Source organism: Pezoporus wallicus, unplaced genomic scaffold (genome assembly GCF_028554395.1).
Source record: "Pezoporus wallicus isolate ANWC-B61680 ecotype Strahan unplaced genomic scaffold, APGP_CSIRO_Pwel_v1 contig_5231, whole genome shotgun sequence".
NCBI classification, from domain to species: domain Eukaryota; kingdom Metazoa; phylum Chordata; class Aves; order Psittaciformes; family Psittacidae; genus Pezoporus; species Pezoporus wallicus.
This window is the reverse complement of record NW_026635973.1, coordinates 1,312,058-1,329,916: the sequence shown is the minus strand read 5'-3', so window position 1 is coordinate 1,329,916 and position 17,859 is coordinate 1,312,058. Positions and strand designations below refer to the sequence as shown.

Sequence of the window (17,859 nt, the reverse complement as noted above, 5' to 3'; positions counted from 1 at the left end):
TCGTTTCAGGGCCTACAGTAAAAGTTGCACACGTTTATATTGCAATTCCTTCTTATTTACTTAACCTTACGTAAACCACTGTACTTAATTAACACAGGCTCAGCCTCTGTTATATTTAAGACCTCGCTCCACCAGCGGCCCCACTGAGATCAGTCAGGCTATTCATAGATTGCAAAACGCAAATAACACCAGTAGAGTTTAAGCTTAATAATATTACAGACTGTAAGTGCTTAAGGAACACTGTGTGCTGTGCATTTCATGCAGCACAGTTCATGGCAAACTTATTTTTAAAGCAAATATTTAGGAATGAGAGCATACAAACACTTTAATTACATTAATGAAACAAAAAACAGGATGTTACAGCTGAATTTGAGATGTTTCATAAGGAAAGGGATTCTCTCTCTCTCTCTTGCTTTGACTGTCCCTTTTCATCCCCATACAGCCATGTTGTAGGTGTATGTGTCCCCTTTTGTCTTACTTTCTCCCTCTCCTTCCCCCAGAGGGTGGGAAGCTTCCCAGTTCCCATCTCTCAGGCCTTTAAGTAAGCTGGTGACAGCAGAGCTCACTGAGAGACAAAACTGACCTCCCGGCACATGTTGCCATGTTGGAGGTGTGTGCATCCATCCGCTGGTGGTCTGGTACCCCAGACAAACCCAACACTACAGAGAGCTTGAAGGGGATCCTGAAGTGTGTGCTCTGTGCATTTTGACACAGTGAAGCTACGCAGTGGTGGGTTGCTGGAATTAATGTCTTTCTTCTTCTCTCTTTGTTCATTTGCCCAAGTTTGTCCACTACCTCCAATGGTGAGTCATGGAGACTACATCTGCCACCCGCGGCCTTGCGAGCGTTACAACCACGGGACGGTGGTGGAGTTTTACTGTGATCCTGGTTACACCCTCACCAATGACTACAAGTACATCACCTGCCAGTATGGAGAGTGGTTCCCCTCCTACCAAGTATACTGTGTCAAAACAGGTAAGGGAGCAGCAGTAGCAGTACTTCTGTCCTCTTACAGTCCCTCTCTTCTAGAGCAAATCTGTCGGTCTGTAATGCCTGGTGAACTTCAGCTGTTCCATGGTTAAGTGGTGGACATTGATTTTAAGATGCTATTAAATTTTGTACATTTCCGAGATCCTGAATGATACTAAATCGTTTCAATTGCTAGCTCTTCAAATGTATTTTTTAACATTTTCTGGGTATTTTTATATGTACATAAGTTAAAATCATGATTGCATGTATAAAAAGAAGTCAAGGGGAAAAAAACAAGGTCCAACCCCTGTGGCAGCTTAATGTTAAGGTTGGGTTTGGTATATGGCACTGGGTTCATGTGTTTTTACAACAGATGTATAAAAGATGTCTTTGCCTAACTGGCGCTTCTGAGTATTGTTAAAGTATTAATACAAAATAACAATGGTAATAACGAAGGACTGCTTTTTTTATCGCCTTTTTGTTACAGAACAAACCTGGCCAAATACACAGGAGACCCTCCTGACTACATGGAAAATAGTGGCGTTTACTGCTACCAGTGTTTTATTAGTACTGCTACTGGTCATTTTAGCCAGGATGTTCCAGACCAAATTTAAGACACATTTCCTTCCACGGTTTGTACTGTTTTCTATTACCTTTTGAAGATTGAGGCCCTTGATTCAGTTTTCACATTGAGCACTCCTTGCTGAGGAGATGGAGCAGCTCACGAGCCTGCCAGATACCTCCTGCTTCTGCTCTGAGCAGAAGTCTCTGAACCACTGGTGTGGATAGGCACCCCCAAAAACCCTGCAGTGGTGCTCACTGCAACTGAGATAAAAGGCAGAGTTTGCCAGATTCACGTTGGGAGTAATTACAGCTCTGCTGCTGAGAATTGCTGCTTCTGCATAGTAGAAATAGCTGGCAATATTTTTAAATACTCATTTTCAGGTGCTGGGGGACTTAATGTTTTAACTACTGTAGACTTAGTAATGTGAGTTTTAAGAAAGAATTTCTTTTTTCTCTACAGACAAATTTATATTAAAAGTTTGCTTTCTCTTCATGAGTATTACTTTCATCATGATTCATAAACATTTCCTACATCTTCCTTTATTCCTATCAAACACCAAGCAGCTATGAGCATTTGTCATTGATTCTCACAGCAGTCCTCTTAAGACAGAGGGGTGGGTATTATTATCACCATACGGCTGGAAAAACAAAGGCAGGCATGCCGAGTTTTAGGCAAAGCTAGTACTCTATTGGGGTTCAGACCCTTTTCTACTTTTCACTCTGCTCAGTTTGCAGTGGACCTCGACCGTGTGACCTCTCTCCTGCGCTTGCTTTTTGTCGTGTCTTTTATTCTACCATGTGCAGAAAAGAGAGGTGGAAAAAGCGGAACGTCAGTAAACATGTCTACATGCCAATGCAGCAGAAAGGACTTCACCATCTTAATGCTAAATAAGCATGTGTACATAGAAGTATACAGATTATATAAGTAATGTATAAATGTTTATATATATGTGTGCATATGTACAATATATGGATAGTAGTACATATGCATATGCATATACATACACATACCCATCTATGAAGCTCTTTGGGGCAGTGGGTTGCACTACAGAGAGCTTTATAGCCTGCACTTTCTAGCTTACTGAAATGGCTTTCTGTCTTCTCCTTTCCAGACATTTTCATGTTGCAAAGGTACCTGGGACCAATTCCCTCCCGTGATTTAACTGGCTAGTTATAAACAAATACTTTAGGGTTTAACAGACCTTCCCAATTAATGTTTTGTTAAAAAAAGAAACCAGCTTATTACTGGTTAAGGAAGCCTTCATCCTTTGAAAGTAAGACCTGAAGGAGGCCACAGATCTGGCCACCAAAGCCCTGTCATCCAGTAGCAATCATCTCAGTGTCTGTTTACATGGGTTGTAAACACTTCTGTGCTCTAGCACACATCCTTCCAGGGGTTCAGACACTTCTGACTGGTGAACTACATCTGTGATCTTACATCCATGACACCTACTGTGCACAGCAAAGCAACCGGTGCTTCTTACCTCTTCCAAGCACCCTTTTTCCTCCCCTTCTCAGAATTGTTCTTCACATTAGTGGTTTCATTTCTCCAGTTGTAACAGATTCCACCTGACTGGCAACCTGAGCAGAGCTTTGCAGCCCTGTGAAGCAACCATTTCTGTGAATGTTAATGACCTTGTAGCTTCGTTTTGCATGACTAGAAAGTGCTGTGTTTACTTAAGTTCAGCAGTTGCTCCGAGGTGCTTCTGACATGCTCCTGCTCTCTGTGATAACTCATCTGTGTTTGACATAGAGGCAACCAGGAGGGCTCCATGGGTGACCCCGACTTTGTGGTGGTGGATGGTGTTCCTGTCATGCTGCCTTCCTATGATGAAGCTGTGAGCAGCGGCTTGAATGCTCTGGCACCCGGATACTCAGCTACCGCAGACCAGGGGCATATTTTGCAGACAGAAGACCAGAACCCTCCTGCTTACCCCGGCCCCAGGATTACAGACACGCTGCCTAGTGAATCTGAGACCTGCGATAACAGGTCAGACTCCTCTGAACTGCTCCAAAGCTTGTACCCATCCCAGGCATGCCAAGCGGCAGCACTTCCTGGTTCAGATAGAACTGATGTACCCCATGGCACTGCTGGGGAGGCTGCGTCCACGAGTCCACGCATTGATATTGCAGATGGTGAGTCTTGCAAAGGTGCAGTAGGTGAGTCCATAAACAGGAGCCATCATTCATTTGTATGGTCAGAGCAGGAATAAAGCCGGCTGATTTGCTCGGTTTTGTCCACATCTAAATGTGGATGTTTTTTAAACCATACTACTCCATGGTCATATAGCTTCGTGTCTGTGATATCCTTTCTAGCTGTGGTGCAACGATTTGAATCCTAGACCAGAAGCTTCCTGTCCAGACCCCAAAACAGCAGTCTTATCAACTGGGATATCAGCAGGCACCTGTGTACAGCAGCAAAGCCAACCATCATCTTGCCTATGTTGGTCTGTTCATCTGCTCCTCAACTCCTATGCTCGCTCACATGCCGTAGCTTTCACAGCAAAAACTAGGATTTTCTCCTTAAAATGGAAAGCAAATCATGTTTTCATACTGAGCCAAAATTAGCTTTTTTATTAACAAACTTCTTATGCCTATGTGTACAGCAACTCCTCATCTGAGGCATGTACACGCTAAGCCATGGCCATGGGAGTCACAGCATAAGGCACCCACAGGACCCTGTATGACAAGGGAGATTGCCATATACTATTGTCTGCATTTAAACTGAACATGAGCATGCACTGATGCCAGTTCTTTTGAGTTCTAATGGAGCTGTATGGTGTGCTGCTCAGTGTGCTAAGGAAACTAGATTGCTTTCCCTGGAGACATTTTGAAGGAGTGGCTCTGATCCTGCTCTCCACAGTTACTAGGCAAAAAGCTGAAGCCCAGTGTCTTGAATTCAGTGTGGGTAAAGGTCCAGGTGGAGGAAGTCCTTCTTCATAGGGTCAGGGCTAATTTTTACTGATATGACAAAGGGAAGAGGACTACTAGGAGGAGGAGGGAGAAGTTACAGTGATGCCAGTAAAAGTCCCTGCCTCCTCTGAATGCTGTTTCAGTGATTAACATAAGAAAGGATGCTTGCAATTAGGTTTTTGTAGGCCTGGTTTGTTTTATTAAATCTAGATAGTCTTAGAAGGTTAATTTTCATCTAAGTGTTAGAGCGGGTCTAGAATTACTGATACCATATGTCTTGTTCAGACTTTTGCAATGTCCATTTGTAGCATTGCTAATATGAATGTCCTGCAACAGAATAAAGGGAAAATACAGTCAGCAATCAATGCTATTTCTTTTTTTCCCCTAGAGATTCCTTTGATGGAAGAAAACCCTTAGCCTGCGCAGAGACCGGTCTTCGTCGAATTGCACTGTTGAGTGATGTGAATCATGAGCATCTAGAGATAGAAAAGACTATCTGTGGATTTGGGGAGGGTTTTTTCCTACATATCAATCTTCCATGTGATGATGTCACCAGGTTAGGTGTACATCTTAATCCACAGCAGGGATAAGAGCATCAGCATTTGGAACAGCAGCAGTTTTATGAATGAATCCTGGGGATTTGATGTGAGCAGATGTAGAAAAAGAACTGTGGCTTTTTAGAAATGAAATGTATCTCTGCATCGCAGAAAGTCATATGGTTCTGTAAGAAATGCTATTGGATTTTGATACTAACTGCCTCAGCATGTCAAAGTATGTAAATTTGCTTATAAAGACTGCTTTAAATGAACTATGGACCTCTAGTTTATGAAGAATCCTTACACGTAAAAAAAAATACTAGTACTGAAACACACAAAAAGAGGAAAGATCCTCTTTGGCTTTCCTACAGTGACCAGGAAGCTTTTGATTTAGCTGTTGGTGATTTTGTTTCAGACCATGTCTGCAGAAAATATAACAGAGATGATGGGATTCATATATACTTTGATGTATGATAGCAAATATATATAAATATATATATATTTAAAAACTCTTAAAGAGAAAGAAAAGGAAAGACTCCAAGGTCACATAATGATCTGGAGATTTTTTTAAAGGCAAGGCAGAATTTATATCCTATTCAATATTCAAGGTAAAGTATCGGTATTTGTATTTATGCAAGACTTCTGTGACTACATTGCATTTGATAAATCCTGCTATAATATCAGAGATCTAGAACATGTCAAACTTACTAAAATACGTGCTTAAGAAATGTTGAAGTGCCCTGTTTCAACCTTTCTTAAGCTCTTACAAAATATACATATATATATCAGAGTAATCTACAGTCATAGCCCAGAGCACTGCCTTGTCCCTCTACGTTGTGGTAGTATTCTGAGCCATTATTGTAGAATACTTTTTAAAGAAACAATAAAGTTCCGTTTCAGTTCTTTTGACTTACCTGACTGTGTGTAGTTGGCCTTTCTTTCCTTCCTCACATTTTCAGTTTTACATTTATTACCCTGCTAGAAATGGAGAGAGTGCTTTTGGTTAAGCAGAGCACAATGAAATGGGTGAAGCAGTGGTGCGGCTTCTGTAGATGCTGCATGGCTTTTCTCTCCCCTACATGCAACACCAGAGCATTGACCTTTGTGGTGTTACAGGCTATTCATCATTTGTCAGGAAAAATTCCTGGCTGCTTCATACACTTACTGAAAGCCAAGCACATTTCCTTGGCTCATTTTGGGTATTGCGCAAAGGAAACACATGTTAAAGTGGCAGTGTTTGAAGGAAGAACTCGGCGTATGCTAATGATAAGGATTGTCATCATGTGGGCCAATCCAAAGGAAAGGATGAGACTGCATTCTGATTTTATGTACAGAGTAAGCCAATAGTATTTCTATTGCCCTAAAGAGAGGATTGCTGCGAGTTGCTCTGTTATGTTTTCATGATTGTTTTATTATTCATTGGTGTTGTGGTAGCATCCAGTGGCCTCACTCATGAGTCAGGCTAGTAGAATGATGGATGTGCTGCACCCATTCAAGAAAGTGTTCTATTAGCGTCCTGTCAGCAACTGTATATGACAGCAAGATGGAAATGGAGACCAGAACTGCGTGATGGAGAGGCAATTATTACAATAATCTCAGTTATTCTACGGTATCATTGATGAGAATGTAGTGATTGGTATTGAAAGATAAGACATATTCCACATTTCCTCCATGCTTGCTTACTTAAGGTTTGCATTTTTAATGCTGCAAGTGTCTCAATTGCAATCATATCATTGGGTTTATCCCAGAGCCGTATTTATTGGGCACTAGTACTTTATTTTCTACCCATTCCTTTTCAGATCCCATGGTTTCCAGAGATTTTTCCACTGTCAGTTAAAGTTCAGAACAGTCTCCCCAGCAAAAACAAGACAAGAGTGCTGTAATACCACCTTTGAATTGAAGCACGTCTCAAGCCTACAGTCAGTTAAGTGATTTTTGTTTCATAATGTCATTGAAAAGTATTGAATTTACTTGAGATGCACTATAAAATATTATGAAATCTGTCTTTGCTGGGTTTTTAACAGCTTGTGAAATTTCATTCCTTATTAAATTTCTAGACTTCCATTTATTAATTTCTGTTATGAAGGATTTTGATTAATATTGGGAGCCCTGCGGTTTTACAGTTTTATACTGCTGTATGTATTGTATTGCAGTTATTTTGCTAAGGGAGCCAGACAGGGTAACTTAAGAAATGTAAATTTATGGCTTATTAGACCACTTTTATTTTAGCAAGTGCACAACTGCAAATACACTAGAGAACATTGATGTATTAATATTGCTTGATAGTCCTTTGATAGCACCATACCAAATACAACTTGCAAAGGCAAAAGAGAGATTCTTAGCATTTTTTGTTTATGATGTGTAAGACTTTCTGAAAGGGTGTTATGGGGGGATTACTTGTGTGGTTGGGTTTGGGGGTTTTGCATGCTTGGGTTCGGGGGGGAAGGAGAGGACTGTTTCTTTATTTCTCCACGCGGGGCTTGAATTCTCATGAGTGGTCTGCCTACCCCAGATGCGCGCCTGTGTATGGACCCACAAGCTGATGCCCCACAGCCTGCCCAGCTCCCTGGCCACCTCAGATCAACCTCAGTGTTCTCTCAGCCTTGAGAACCCCGCAGCTCCCTGGCCTAAAAGCTCAGATCAACATTGCACACACCCCAAAGGCAGCCAGACCTTGAGGAGGGCGGATGCTCTTAGCACCTCGAGAGACCAGGGAGCTGGTAAGATCATGTCAGCGTGTTTGCCGTGCAAATGAAACCAGATGGGAGGATGAGCTTGTCTTACGCAGATCATAAGCTGTTTTCACTGGAGATAACTGGATGTGAATAAAAAAACAAGCCCAGGAAACCCTCATTCGTGAAGGGAGAATGTTGGTGAAGACAACCCACGTGCCTTCAGCAGAGGGAGGAAAGAGTGCATAATACTGAGAACTCCAGGAAAGACAAACAAGAGCTGGATTCACCCTGCCAATACCTCTGAAAATGAAAAAGGAGGAGGAGAAATGAGCAATGCGTCAGCCTTCAACACTGACTTATGAACGAGGGCTTGACCTGCAGAGTGCTGGGGGAAGGATGGGGATCCAAGGTCTCACAGCAGCGCTGCAGGGAGTGAATCACAACCTGAGCATGAGTCAACAGGACCTGGCTGATGTGAAAATGTCAAATATCAATACGAGGGTGTTTACGTGGAACTGTAACTTATAAAATGCATGAAGCAACTCTTCAGCTCCACTCAGCACTAGTGAGGCCTCAGCTGTGTCTAACATTGAGCAGATTTTTCTCCTCTTCAAGGGAGATGTGCAGCAGCTGGACAGGAGCCAAGCAGAGAGAATCAAGAGTTATTAGAAGTCTGAAAGAGCCTGTCCTCACAGGTTATGACAGAGATTATTTATGACAGATTAAGACAGTGTTCAGTGTGAACAACAGGAGACCAAAAGGGACACAGAAATGCAGTTTGCTGTAAGAAGCATATTTTGCATAGAAGAAGAAATTTATCCATAGAAGTAGGACAAGAATAATAGGCTTAATCGCAGCTTGAGAGAATTAGGTTAGATATTAGGAAATCACTCTAGCCACAGGCATGAGGCAGTGGTTACAAGCAGGGAGAGTGTCAAAAAACTCTTGTTATGAGAGATTTTAAATAAACAAGGACTAGGAAAACACTGAGGTGAGATGCACTACATGAGATTTGGGGCTTCTTCTCATTCCATTCCCAATACCTGAGTACTAAATTTGGCTGATGCACTATTGGGATTAGTCTATATGGATTCTTTCCATATAGACTAATTCCAAACTGATGGTACTGGGCAAACTGGCCAGCAGTCATCAAAATGACAGCCAGAGACACTGCCTATTCCACCAATAGTAGCTTTTCGTGTTTCATGGGCTGAGCTCCAGTAAAATCCTGTCAATTGAACCCTGTTGCATTAAAGCGACATTAATTTCAGAATTCTGTCGTGTGACAACTCCAAATTTGGGATTTTCTGGTCTTCGTGTCTGTCTTAGGCAGCGAAATGAATGCCGCCCTTCTGATACGCTGTGTGCGTTAGGTGAAGTAAATCCTCTCTCAGCAGTTATCTGAAGACACCTATTGAGCTCAAGGGAAAACAGCAGCTCAGGCAGTGGAGCGCAGAGCCCATTGTCCTGTTGATGCAAAACTTGCTTCCTGTGCCTCAAAAGCTGTAAGTACAGCTTACAACATCAGCTGCCAGAGGAGGAGTACCACAGATGAGAGAAGCACGTCTCAGGCTCCTGCTCTTGGTCTCCCATGGATTCCCAGAGAGGACATGGGAGCAGGGAGAACTAGAAAGCACATAAACATCTGCCCCAAACCCAGGAGCATCTCCTACTGTCAAGGGCAAGTTCAGTCCCTTCAACACAGTTCCCAAAGGAATTGCACTACGGCAGAGGGGAGGCAGTAAGGCAGAGGGGTGGTACACCCTGCTTTGCCTATTGCTCTCCCGAGCCAGGCTCTGCAGCCAGAATAGACAGACAAATCCTCCTCCAAAATAATGTATATAACTTCCTTCATGCATTAGAGATATCTCTTGTCACTACCACTACATAGAAGCATACAGCTCATTCTCCCAGCCCTGCCTTTTCCAGGAAAGATAAACATAACATAAATAACATAAAGATATGTTATTTAAGAGTAACAGAGGGCATTAGCCTGAGATTAAATTATTTGCTGTCCAGGTGTCAGAGCAGACACATAGTTCACACAGACCCTATCACAGAAATTGGACATTAGGGTGACTGGGATTCTTGAGGCAAAGGGACTGTGCTGCAGGGCAGGGAGAGCTGCTACGTGAGGGTTTGTAACCCAAAAAAACCTGGGTTTTCCCGGTATAATAAAGTACATTAAACAGAAACTTGGAGGAGGAAGAAGAAGACATTTTAATAAAGTCCAAGGGACACGGATAAGTTCCCCATTGTTCCCCAGTAAGAAGAGAAGGAGCTGTTTTCTTAATAGAACTGGTTCAAGAGGAAGTCAAGAGGCAGAGAAGGAAGAAAAGCTTCCTGGACTGAGGGTCCAGCAGCTCTTTTCCATCACCTCTGCATTTCAATGGTCAGACTGGTTCTGCTTGCAATAAAGGGCCTTGGTTTTGATTTGGATCCACATTTTCCATTTTACCGTGTTTGCCTTCTGTTTCCCCTCTGCTTATCCTTCTACTCTGTTTCTCCTTGGTTTTATTGTAACTAATACTATTGTTCCACTTTATCCTGCCACCACAGTCATGCTGGGAAGTGAAACAAGTTGCTTAATTGCAGTGCTGCACTCAGCAGGACATGTCCCCTCCCTCACAAGAGGTTGCTCTTATTTGCCTTCCTCATTTACAGTCTCAGCAGAGAGGACAAGAAGGGACATGTTGTTCCTCACTCTGCTGTCAAATGGTCCATGAAAATGCTTAGAGAGGGACACTGAGGGGAGCCCACATTGCTACATGCCCCGGTCCCAATGCTGTCAGCTCATGATCTTTCATTGGTCCATATTCACTGCTGCACACAGATGCTCCTATACAAACACAGATATTGAAGAATCAGCTAATATTTCAGGGTGCTTCAAGGTAAGACATTTTAAAGAGACCCTCATTCCTGAAACTGGTGAGCTCACAGCTTCAGAAAACGGGTGCTGGCACAGCCCAGTTAGGGAACACAAGGGTGCACAGCAGGCTGCTTCATCTGTCCGCTTCCTGGTGCTCCAGTATGAGCCTCTTGTCCCTGGGATAACTGCTCAAACCAAACAGTTGCGGTTTCTAAGCTGTCAGGTCCACATCTCCTTTTTTTCCAACCTAATTAGGCCAGATTTATTTTTAACGCTCCTTGTTACCATCCCCTTCTGACTTCCATCCATCTACTGCTGAGTACATGCTGCTCTTGCCAAAGCAAGTGTCTTTCAGCAGCTATCTCAGCCCCCCTGGAACCGTACCACCCTGCGGGAGATCGCGCTTGCCACTGTTGTCCCTGCTATTAATTCCATGGCAGCACATGCTGTTCGTTTGCCTTGTGCAGTGCTCTCGTGTTAATAACCGTGCAACCGGTTGTTATTTTGTTTCATAACCATTACCATTGCTGCCTGTTGTTGATAATTCAGGGTTAATTACTCACTAAAAAGTTTAGCAGAGCAATTTAGCTTTGCTTAGCCTGTTTGCTGATGAAGACTCTAAATGTCTGCAGTCTATCACTGATACAGATGTTACTGGAGTTCTGTATAATTGGCTTTTACTGCAGCAAAAACAAGGTTTAGTCCAACTGGCAAGTCAGCTGCCTGCTTGTACACACATACTGCTTGGGTTTCCATTGGATTTTGGGCAACCAGCTGGGAGGAGAACTGCCGCAGTAACTTACTAGGTTCAATTCTGTATCTTTGCAGCAGTGTGCAGCATAGGAGCAGCTACAGAAGTGCTGAAGCTCAGCGTTAAAAAGGACATCATGGCAGCTGTGAAGAGTCCAGCAGCACAAGTAGGTTAATGGTGCTGGTGTGATCTGTCACAGATACACCTTACTGAAGACTGACATGCCTACGACAAGACTTGGATGATAATGGTCTGTCTGGTTTATGGAAAAAGTGAGGAAAAAATTGCCAAGCAGCAGCATTAAACCAATGGTGCCTCTCCGGTCAGTTTTCTCTGGTCTGGCTGTCTCCTGTTTCCTGAAGTTTTGAATCTAGGAGCTGTTACAGACAGAAGGTTTGGGATATATGCACTGCTCTCAGTTTCCAGTGAAATGGATGGGAACTGGGACACTTTCAGCAGCAAGCTGCTTCTGACCATGCACTGGGAGTCCCCATCTCCTGATACCCAGAAGAAAGGCCATGTGCTGCCATCTGAGGAAAGGTTGGGTTTAGCATTATACTCCTGTAGAGCAAAACTGGATCCTGGAAACTCCACCCAGCTCTCTGACTTTACTTGCATTACACTCTTTGTAGTGAATTGAGGCTGACTGGACTGGGTGCTCTGCGGTATTCTGCATTCATTTAAGCCTTCACAACACAGACAGAATGGCTGCTCTGGCCATTGCCAAGCAAGTGAAAGCAAGATGTTCTATCGGGCACTTTCTATATCCAGCACACTGCTGTCTTCATCTTTGGATGCCTGAGTATCCTAAACATGCCTGGATATCTTACTATTAAATTATGAGTGAGAAACTGATTAATTGTTCCCTGACCTTCAGTTTCTTCATTGAGACTGTGTCACCAAACAATATTTTATGTCACCAGGAGACAGCAGATGTAAATCAAATATCTGCCTGCTCCAGAATATCTAACAAGGGAGGAAATTACTTCCATCCGTTAACACAGCAGATTTTAGAGAGGATTTTCTGCCTTCCAAATTCAGTTTTAAAATGCAGGCTCACTGCACAGGCACAGGTCTGCCTGTTGGTGTCCAGCACAAGGGGCATTGCCTCACTTTGCCTGCAGCACTGGCAAGAACAACCTGCCGCTGTCTCCCATCTTCTAAATGTTTTTTTATGACTATGTAAATTAAAAACTGTAAGTGAAAATATCCAAGATGAATTTAGGTTCTGGGTTTCTCTAGAAGGAAATGTAGCGGGTATCCTTTCTCAGTAAATTCTAACAGAATAAAATATAACATATAATAAATTCTCAATAAAATCTAATTCTCAATAAATCTCTTCATCGGGGACTGTAGCGCTAGGACAAGAGGTAATTGGTTTAAACTGAAACAGGGGAAGTTCAGGTTAGATCTAAGGAAGAAGTTCTTTACTGTAAGGGTCGTGAGGCACTGAAATGGGTTGCCCAAGGAAGTTGTGAATGCTCCATCCCTGCCAGTGCTCAAAGGCCAGGTTGGACAGAGCCTTGGGTGACGTGGTCTAGTGTGAGGTGTCCCTGCCCATGGCAGAGAGCTGGAACAAGGTGATCTTAAGGTCCTTCCCAACCCAAACCATTCTATGATTCTAAATTAAATGATAACTCAACTGGCTCTAAAGAAGGCTGTCCCCCATGCACTTCACTTCTGCTGTCCAAGACTGAACATGCAGTAAGTAGAGAGGGGACTTTCTTCCCCAAATAATTAGCAAGAAATGACAATGGGCCTTGGATCTCTGAGAGCACCCGTGATTACAGCACATAACATCTGCATACCTTAACTGGGATGCCAATGCCTTTGCATGCAATGGGGAGAGAGCAGTGCTCTGCCCCCCATGCCATCTTGTGCCCCTACTTTGCTCAGGTACGCTGGGCATAGCAGCCCCCACTGAACCTGGTGCATTTACCAGGTGCCCTGTGGCAGTGCTTTGTAAGTTCTTTCCCTTGTTTTGTCCTTTTAGGTTTTTGCATCGGCAGCATTCAGCACTACCAGTTCACTCTATTAGCATGGTCTTTGGGCTCAGCTGTATGAGGCAGTATTTTCAACTCGCATCAGCTCCAAAGCAAGTGCAAAAAAAACCCAGTAACAACAACAAAAGGACTTAGAGGAAAAAAAAATCAAGCTCAGGACTAGCCTTGTTGTTGTGCTGTCCATGTGCATTCATTTTTCAGTTCAGATTAGTCATGCACTTAAGGGATAGGAAGTTCACAAAAGGGCAGCCAAATCTCATGTTCAGAACCGGGGCGCTGGAAGGAAAAACCAGCATGCGAACCAGACAAATACGAGCCCACGATTGCATTGAAATCTCAAAGGTTAATGCAAGATGTGTTCAGAACTGCTTTTGGTGGGGAAAAAAAGCCCAGCCTGTGCCATGCAATTACACATTAAAGCTCTGTGGAAAAGATTTGTTTACTGAATGAGAAAGGCACACACGCCAGGCTGCTGGGCCGAGAGTCCTGTGCAATCATCACAGGCTGCAACACAAACACAACAGTCTGAAGACCTTTGACATTTGATGAGTGCTTTTCTCTTACAGAGTGAGGTGAGTTTGGACCTTAAAAGGAAAATGAGCTAAGCTGCTTTAATTAGTAGGGCCAGAGAGAAAGAAATGAAGAATGACTCTGGAGAGAGGTAAGTACATGCAAAAGCTCGCAGGGAAACTGATGCCAAGCAGATTGGAATAAATATCAACTATAGATGGACTCATGCGTGCAGATGCCAAAACCAACTGTTTCTATGTAATTCCAAAAAGGAAATGCAAAAGAACTTCAAAAGCACAAATCTGTGATAACTGGGAAACACTCTACTTGAGTATATTTACCTATTGGCACGGTCATAAAGAATTGATTCTGCTCTCTCAGAAACAACAGCTGTTCACTGCTTAAGGCTGTTACTGGATTTGCACCATGTAACCTAGCACAAAAGAGACCCAACTTTATGCTATTGTGGCCCATCTGTACTGGGCCTTGATCCACACAGCTCCGTCAGTACGATTAGTGGTGAGCTAGCCAGCAACACTAGTGACAAATGTGACTAGACAGAAAGTTGTCTCAGATGCACAAAGAAAATGAAAAATACCAGCAATCTGTGGGGCTATTTTCAGGCAAATGTGATTTGTGAGGTGGTGGTTGCTTCACAGGCAGCGAGTCACGGAAGCTTAGCCTCTGCAGCATCTTCCTTAGGCAGCACTTCCCATAGCAGTATCAGGTGTAGATAAGAGCAGTGTTTTAGGGCTTGTGCTGATAGCACAGTGAGCAGAACCTGCTGTCAAGCCAGAACAGGTAGGGAGAACACAGGCCATACGAAAGGGAAACACACTTCATGTCAGAAAGGTTGGACTCTCAGATGCGGATGAAGCCAGAAGCAGTGTGACATCCTGCCCCATGTTACCCGGCATAAAAGCAGGAGTGGAAGCAGCACTGGTTGAAGCTTGGCTACACTGGGCATCAAGTGAGATGGAATGAGATGCAGCACAACTGCTGTATCTTTCTATCCTGGTATTCTGGTATAAAGACTTATTTAGGTTATTATTCTGATGCCTGCAGGAATCTTCCCGTATGAAGAAGCAAATGTTTTTTCTCTATTATATGCTTTGTTAATAAAACACTTTGAAGATTCGTAGGTTAACATTCCTGGGAGCGCAAGAAGTGATGTGCTGTCTTTATGCTCTCCTCATGCTTTGTGTTTTTGAGCAGTACAACATGACATGTTGCAATTCATCTGTCATTTTCACATTTGGAGAAGTGGTCAGAATGGAGCAATCCAGCCCTGTCAGCTGAATGCACTGTTGCTAACTGACAGATGTCTTGAGTGCAACAGGAGGCGTGAAGCTGTTGTGGAGGCGCTGACTTGTAAACCCCAGTTGCGTGCAGAACCTTGGCATATTGTCAGCATGTACAGCTTTCAATTTCAAGGGACATTTCCTTTGGTGTTACCCGTGAGTTTTGTTTAACCTTCATCTTCCCTTTTTGTTAACGCTGCAGGAATTATTTCTTGGGGCTGTCTCCTGTCTTACTTCATGCTGCATGTGCCCTGTGATTCCCAGGGGGTTCTGTGGGTATAGACCTGAGCTTACACCAGTGCAGTCACATACAAATAGCAGACAATGCAATAGCATGAAAGCTGTCACAGGCCATTTTACTACAGCCCCAGTGTTTGAAAGGTTAGTTAGTTAATTTAGTTCTTATAAAATCACGTTATTTGCACAATACAGGGAACAGCCACCTGGCCAGCGGGTGCTGCCTAAACAAAGGTCTCCTCCTACTCTTGAGTGTCCCCAAGGGGAAGCTGCCCCTGCATCTGGCTGGCCTGGCAGCAGAGCCCAAACTAGGGGTTTGCCCTCTACATCTGTGGAGGGCAGACAATCCAGGGCTGTCTTTCATATTTTTTACCGATCTATGTATTTATTTTCAAGCCTGGGATTACATTTTCCTCGTACAACCCACTCAGAAATTATCCTTTGGCATGTTTTTACCTTATTTTTAAGAATCCAAAGCAGGGAAAGCACAGCCCTGAGCCTTTTTGCCGAGATCCAACCGTGCTAATTTCAACAGATGACACCAGCTTCAACGTGTGTTAAAATGAAAACATGGACATTCTCAAGCTAAAATGTAAGATATTGAATTCTTCTTATGTTGAGACTGATGAAACACTTTCTTCAGTTGATCAGACTTTGCTCAGTTAAACCTTACTCGTCTTGCTTGTCTCCTTTGCTCAAATTAACACAGACATATTTGTAATTGAACTCAGTGGTAGCCAAGGCTATAAAGGCATATAAATGGAAAAACCTGCCTCTCCAAAGCCTGCAGTCTCACTAGGAATGAAGCTCACAGAAGCACATTCAAATCAAAATCAATGCTACCTGCACCAGCAAGAAAATCACTTGCAGAGGCTCATTCTGGAGCCTTCACTATGCACAAAGAGAGAATAATTATCTTTGTCCACAGAGCAGATAGAACAAGAAAGGCTAAATTTCTACATGTAAAACTGTTGAGTTCTCAGCCTTGACAAAAGCTTTCTGAAACACTTCAGTAATTCCCCACATACTCAACACACCCCACGCTGGCTGTTGTTGCTGCTGTTAGGCTGGAGGTTTATGGAGGAGATCACAGATTTCCCTATGTTTGGTGTGAAATCCAGGTGGGGGAAAATAAAAATCAAGTAATTCTTGGTATTTAATCTGTTAATTCTAACTGAGACTCGTGACATAAAGGAACTTAATGCCATCACCTATGCAAGATATAAAATACGTGTCTCCAGAAATAGCAACCTTATTGCAGTGCTGATCCTATGTGGGTGGAAGCCTGCTTTTAGAAGGAGCTTGTGCGAAATGCTCATGTATTTCACCTGCCTTTTGTTCACACTAGGTGAGCCCAGAGGTACGATAAGACACAGATTTGGTAAGTATCTTACATGTAAGAAATCAGTAATTTGATGCATTAATCACTAGAGTGCAATTATAGACCTTAATTTAGGAGGCGTTAGTCCTTTGCCATAGGTAAGCTTCAGTGGCTATTAGAATTTCATAGTCTGAGTTCACTGCAACTGGCAAATGTTGTTTGCACAACCAGCACACACAAGGGCCTGGTTTTTGGCTGGAAGCACATTTTTTCACTATTAAATCCACTCCATTAAATACAAGTGAGCACCTGTTCAGGCCTCATTTCAATAAAGATTATATCCCAGTTGCATTTTAAGGGGGCTTATAAAGAATGCACATTATTAATGTCTTTTATTAGTATGTTTAAAAGGGAATGGGATACACTGGAAATATTACAAGCACATCAGTAGAAGACATCGTAGCTGGTGATAAACCATGGCAATAAATAGCCTATTGACCTGTTGCAGTCCTTATCAAAATATGAGGCAAATGACTATTTGTCACAAAATCTGTTAAAGCTTTTACAGACACTCCATAAATAAAACCTTCATATATAGTATGTTCTTGAAATGAGTAATGTGATTAAAATTAGGTAGCTACATGCTTGATTTCAAGCAGCTGCATAAATCTAGGACACGGTAAAATTCTGTGCATAATTGTTCCTAATTGTTGATGGTTTCATGTGGAGAGTGGAGAGGATACACTTTCTTTTCCCTCCTTCCTAATCCATTACAGTATCTACTAGGTGTCTAGCTCACCCTGTGTGTGGGACTTGCATAAGATAATGGAGGAGCAACAAACATCTCTCTGCTTAACACAGACACCTTGACAGCAAGCCAGCTTTTGTTTTAGTTTGCATCATTTCTTGCAAGTGACAGAACAACACAAGATGCTTGTGTAGGTTTGCCTTTTGCCACCCAAATCTATCATGCTCATCTGCATCATTTGGAATGACATTACTCCCTCTGTGCAGGAAGGCACTTAAAGATGTCAGAACAGCGCTACAGAAAATGCGGCTGCAGAAACAGACAGCTGCTTCCCTTCTCTCCGAGTTACAAGCAGCACAATAGCTGAATATATTGGCACCTTTTATAGAGTTCTGTGATTTACACATTTTAAACTTGGGGGGTTTCAATAACCAAATCAAGATGACTTAATCCAGAAGCAAG

The 17,859-nt window shown here is 42.9% G+C and overlaps 1 protein-coding gene and 1 long non-coding RNA gene across 6 annotated transcripts in view; both read left to right on the top strand.

Annotated features, from left to right (window-relative positions):
- SUSD4 (sushi domain containing 4) overlaps nt 1–5,895 on the top strand; it is a 71,508-nt gene extending 65,613 nt beyond the window's left edge. For all 3 annotated transcript variants that reach the window (XM_057398799.1, XM_057398800.1, XM_057398798.1), the window contains 4 exons: nt 784–975; nt 1,457–1,601; nt 3,287–3,669; nt 4,835–5,895. In XM_057398799.1, the coding sequence (XP_057254782.1) occupies nt 784–975; nt 1,457–1,601; nt 3,287–3,669; nt 4,835–4,863 (749 nt within the window). In that variant the 3' untranslated portion in view covers nt 4,864–5,895. The remainder of the gene's footprint in view (nt 1–783; nt 976–1,456; nt 1,602–3,286; nt 3,670–4,834) is intronic.
- A 934-nt stretch (nt 5,896–6,829) lies between these two features.
- Nucleotides 6,830–17,448, top strand: LOC130593556 (uncharacterized). Of its 3 annotated transcripts, none has more exons than XR_008970827.1 (3): nt 6,830–7,702; nt 11,355–11,817; nt 17,426–17,448. It is a non-coding gene; the product is annotated as an uncharacterized LOC130593556 (long non-coding RNA). The 3 variants fall into 3 exon arrangements; XR_008970826.1 differs by lacking the exon at nt 17,426–17,448 and adding an exon at nt 13,271–14,284; XR_008970825.1 differs by lacking the exon at nt 17,426–17,448 and having other exon boundaries at nt 6,837–6,905; nt 7,495–7,702; nt 11,355–11,970.
- The last annotated feature ends 411 nt before the right edge of the window (nt 17,449–17,859 follow it).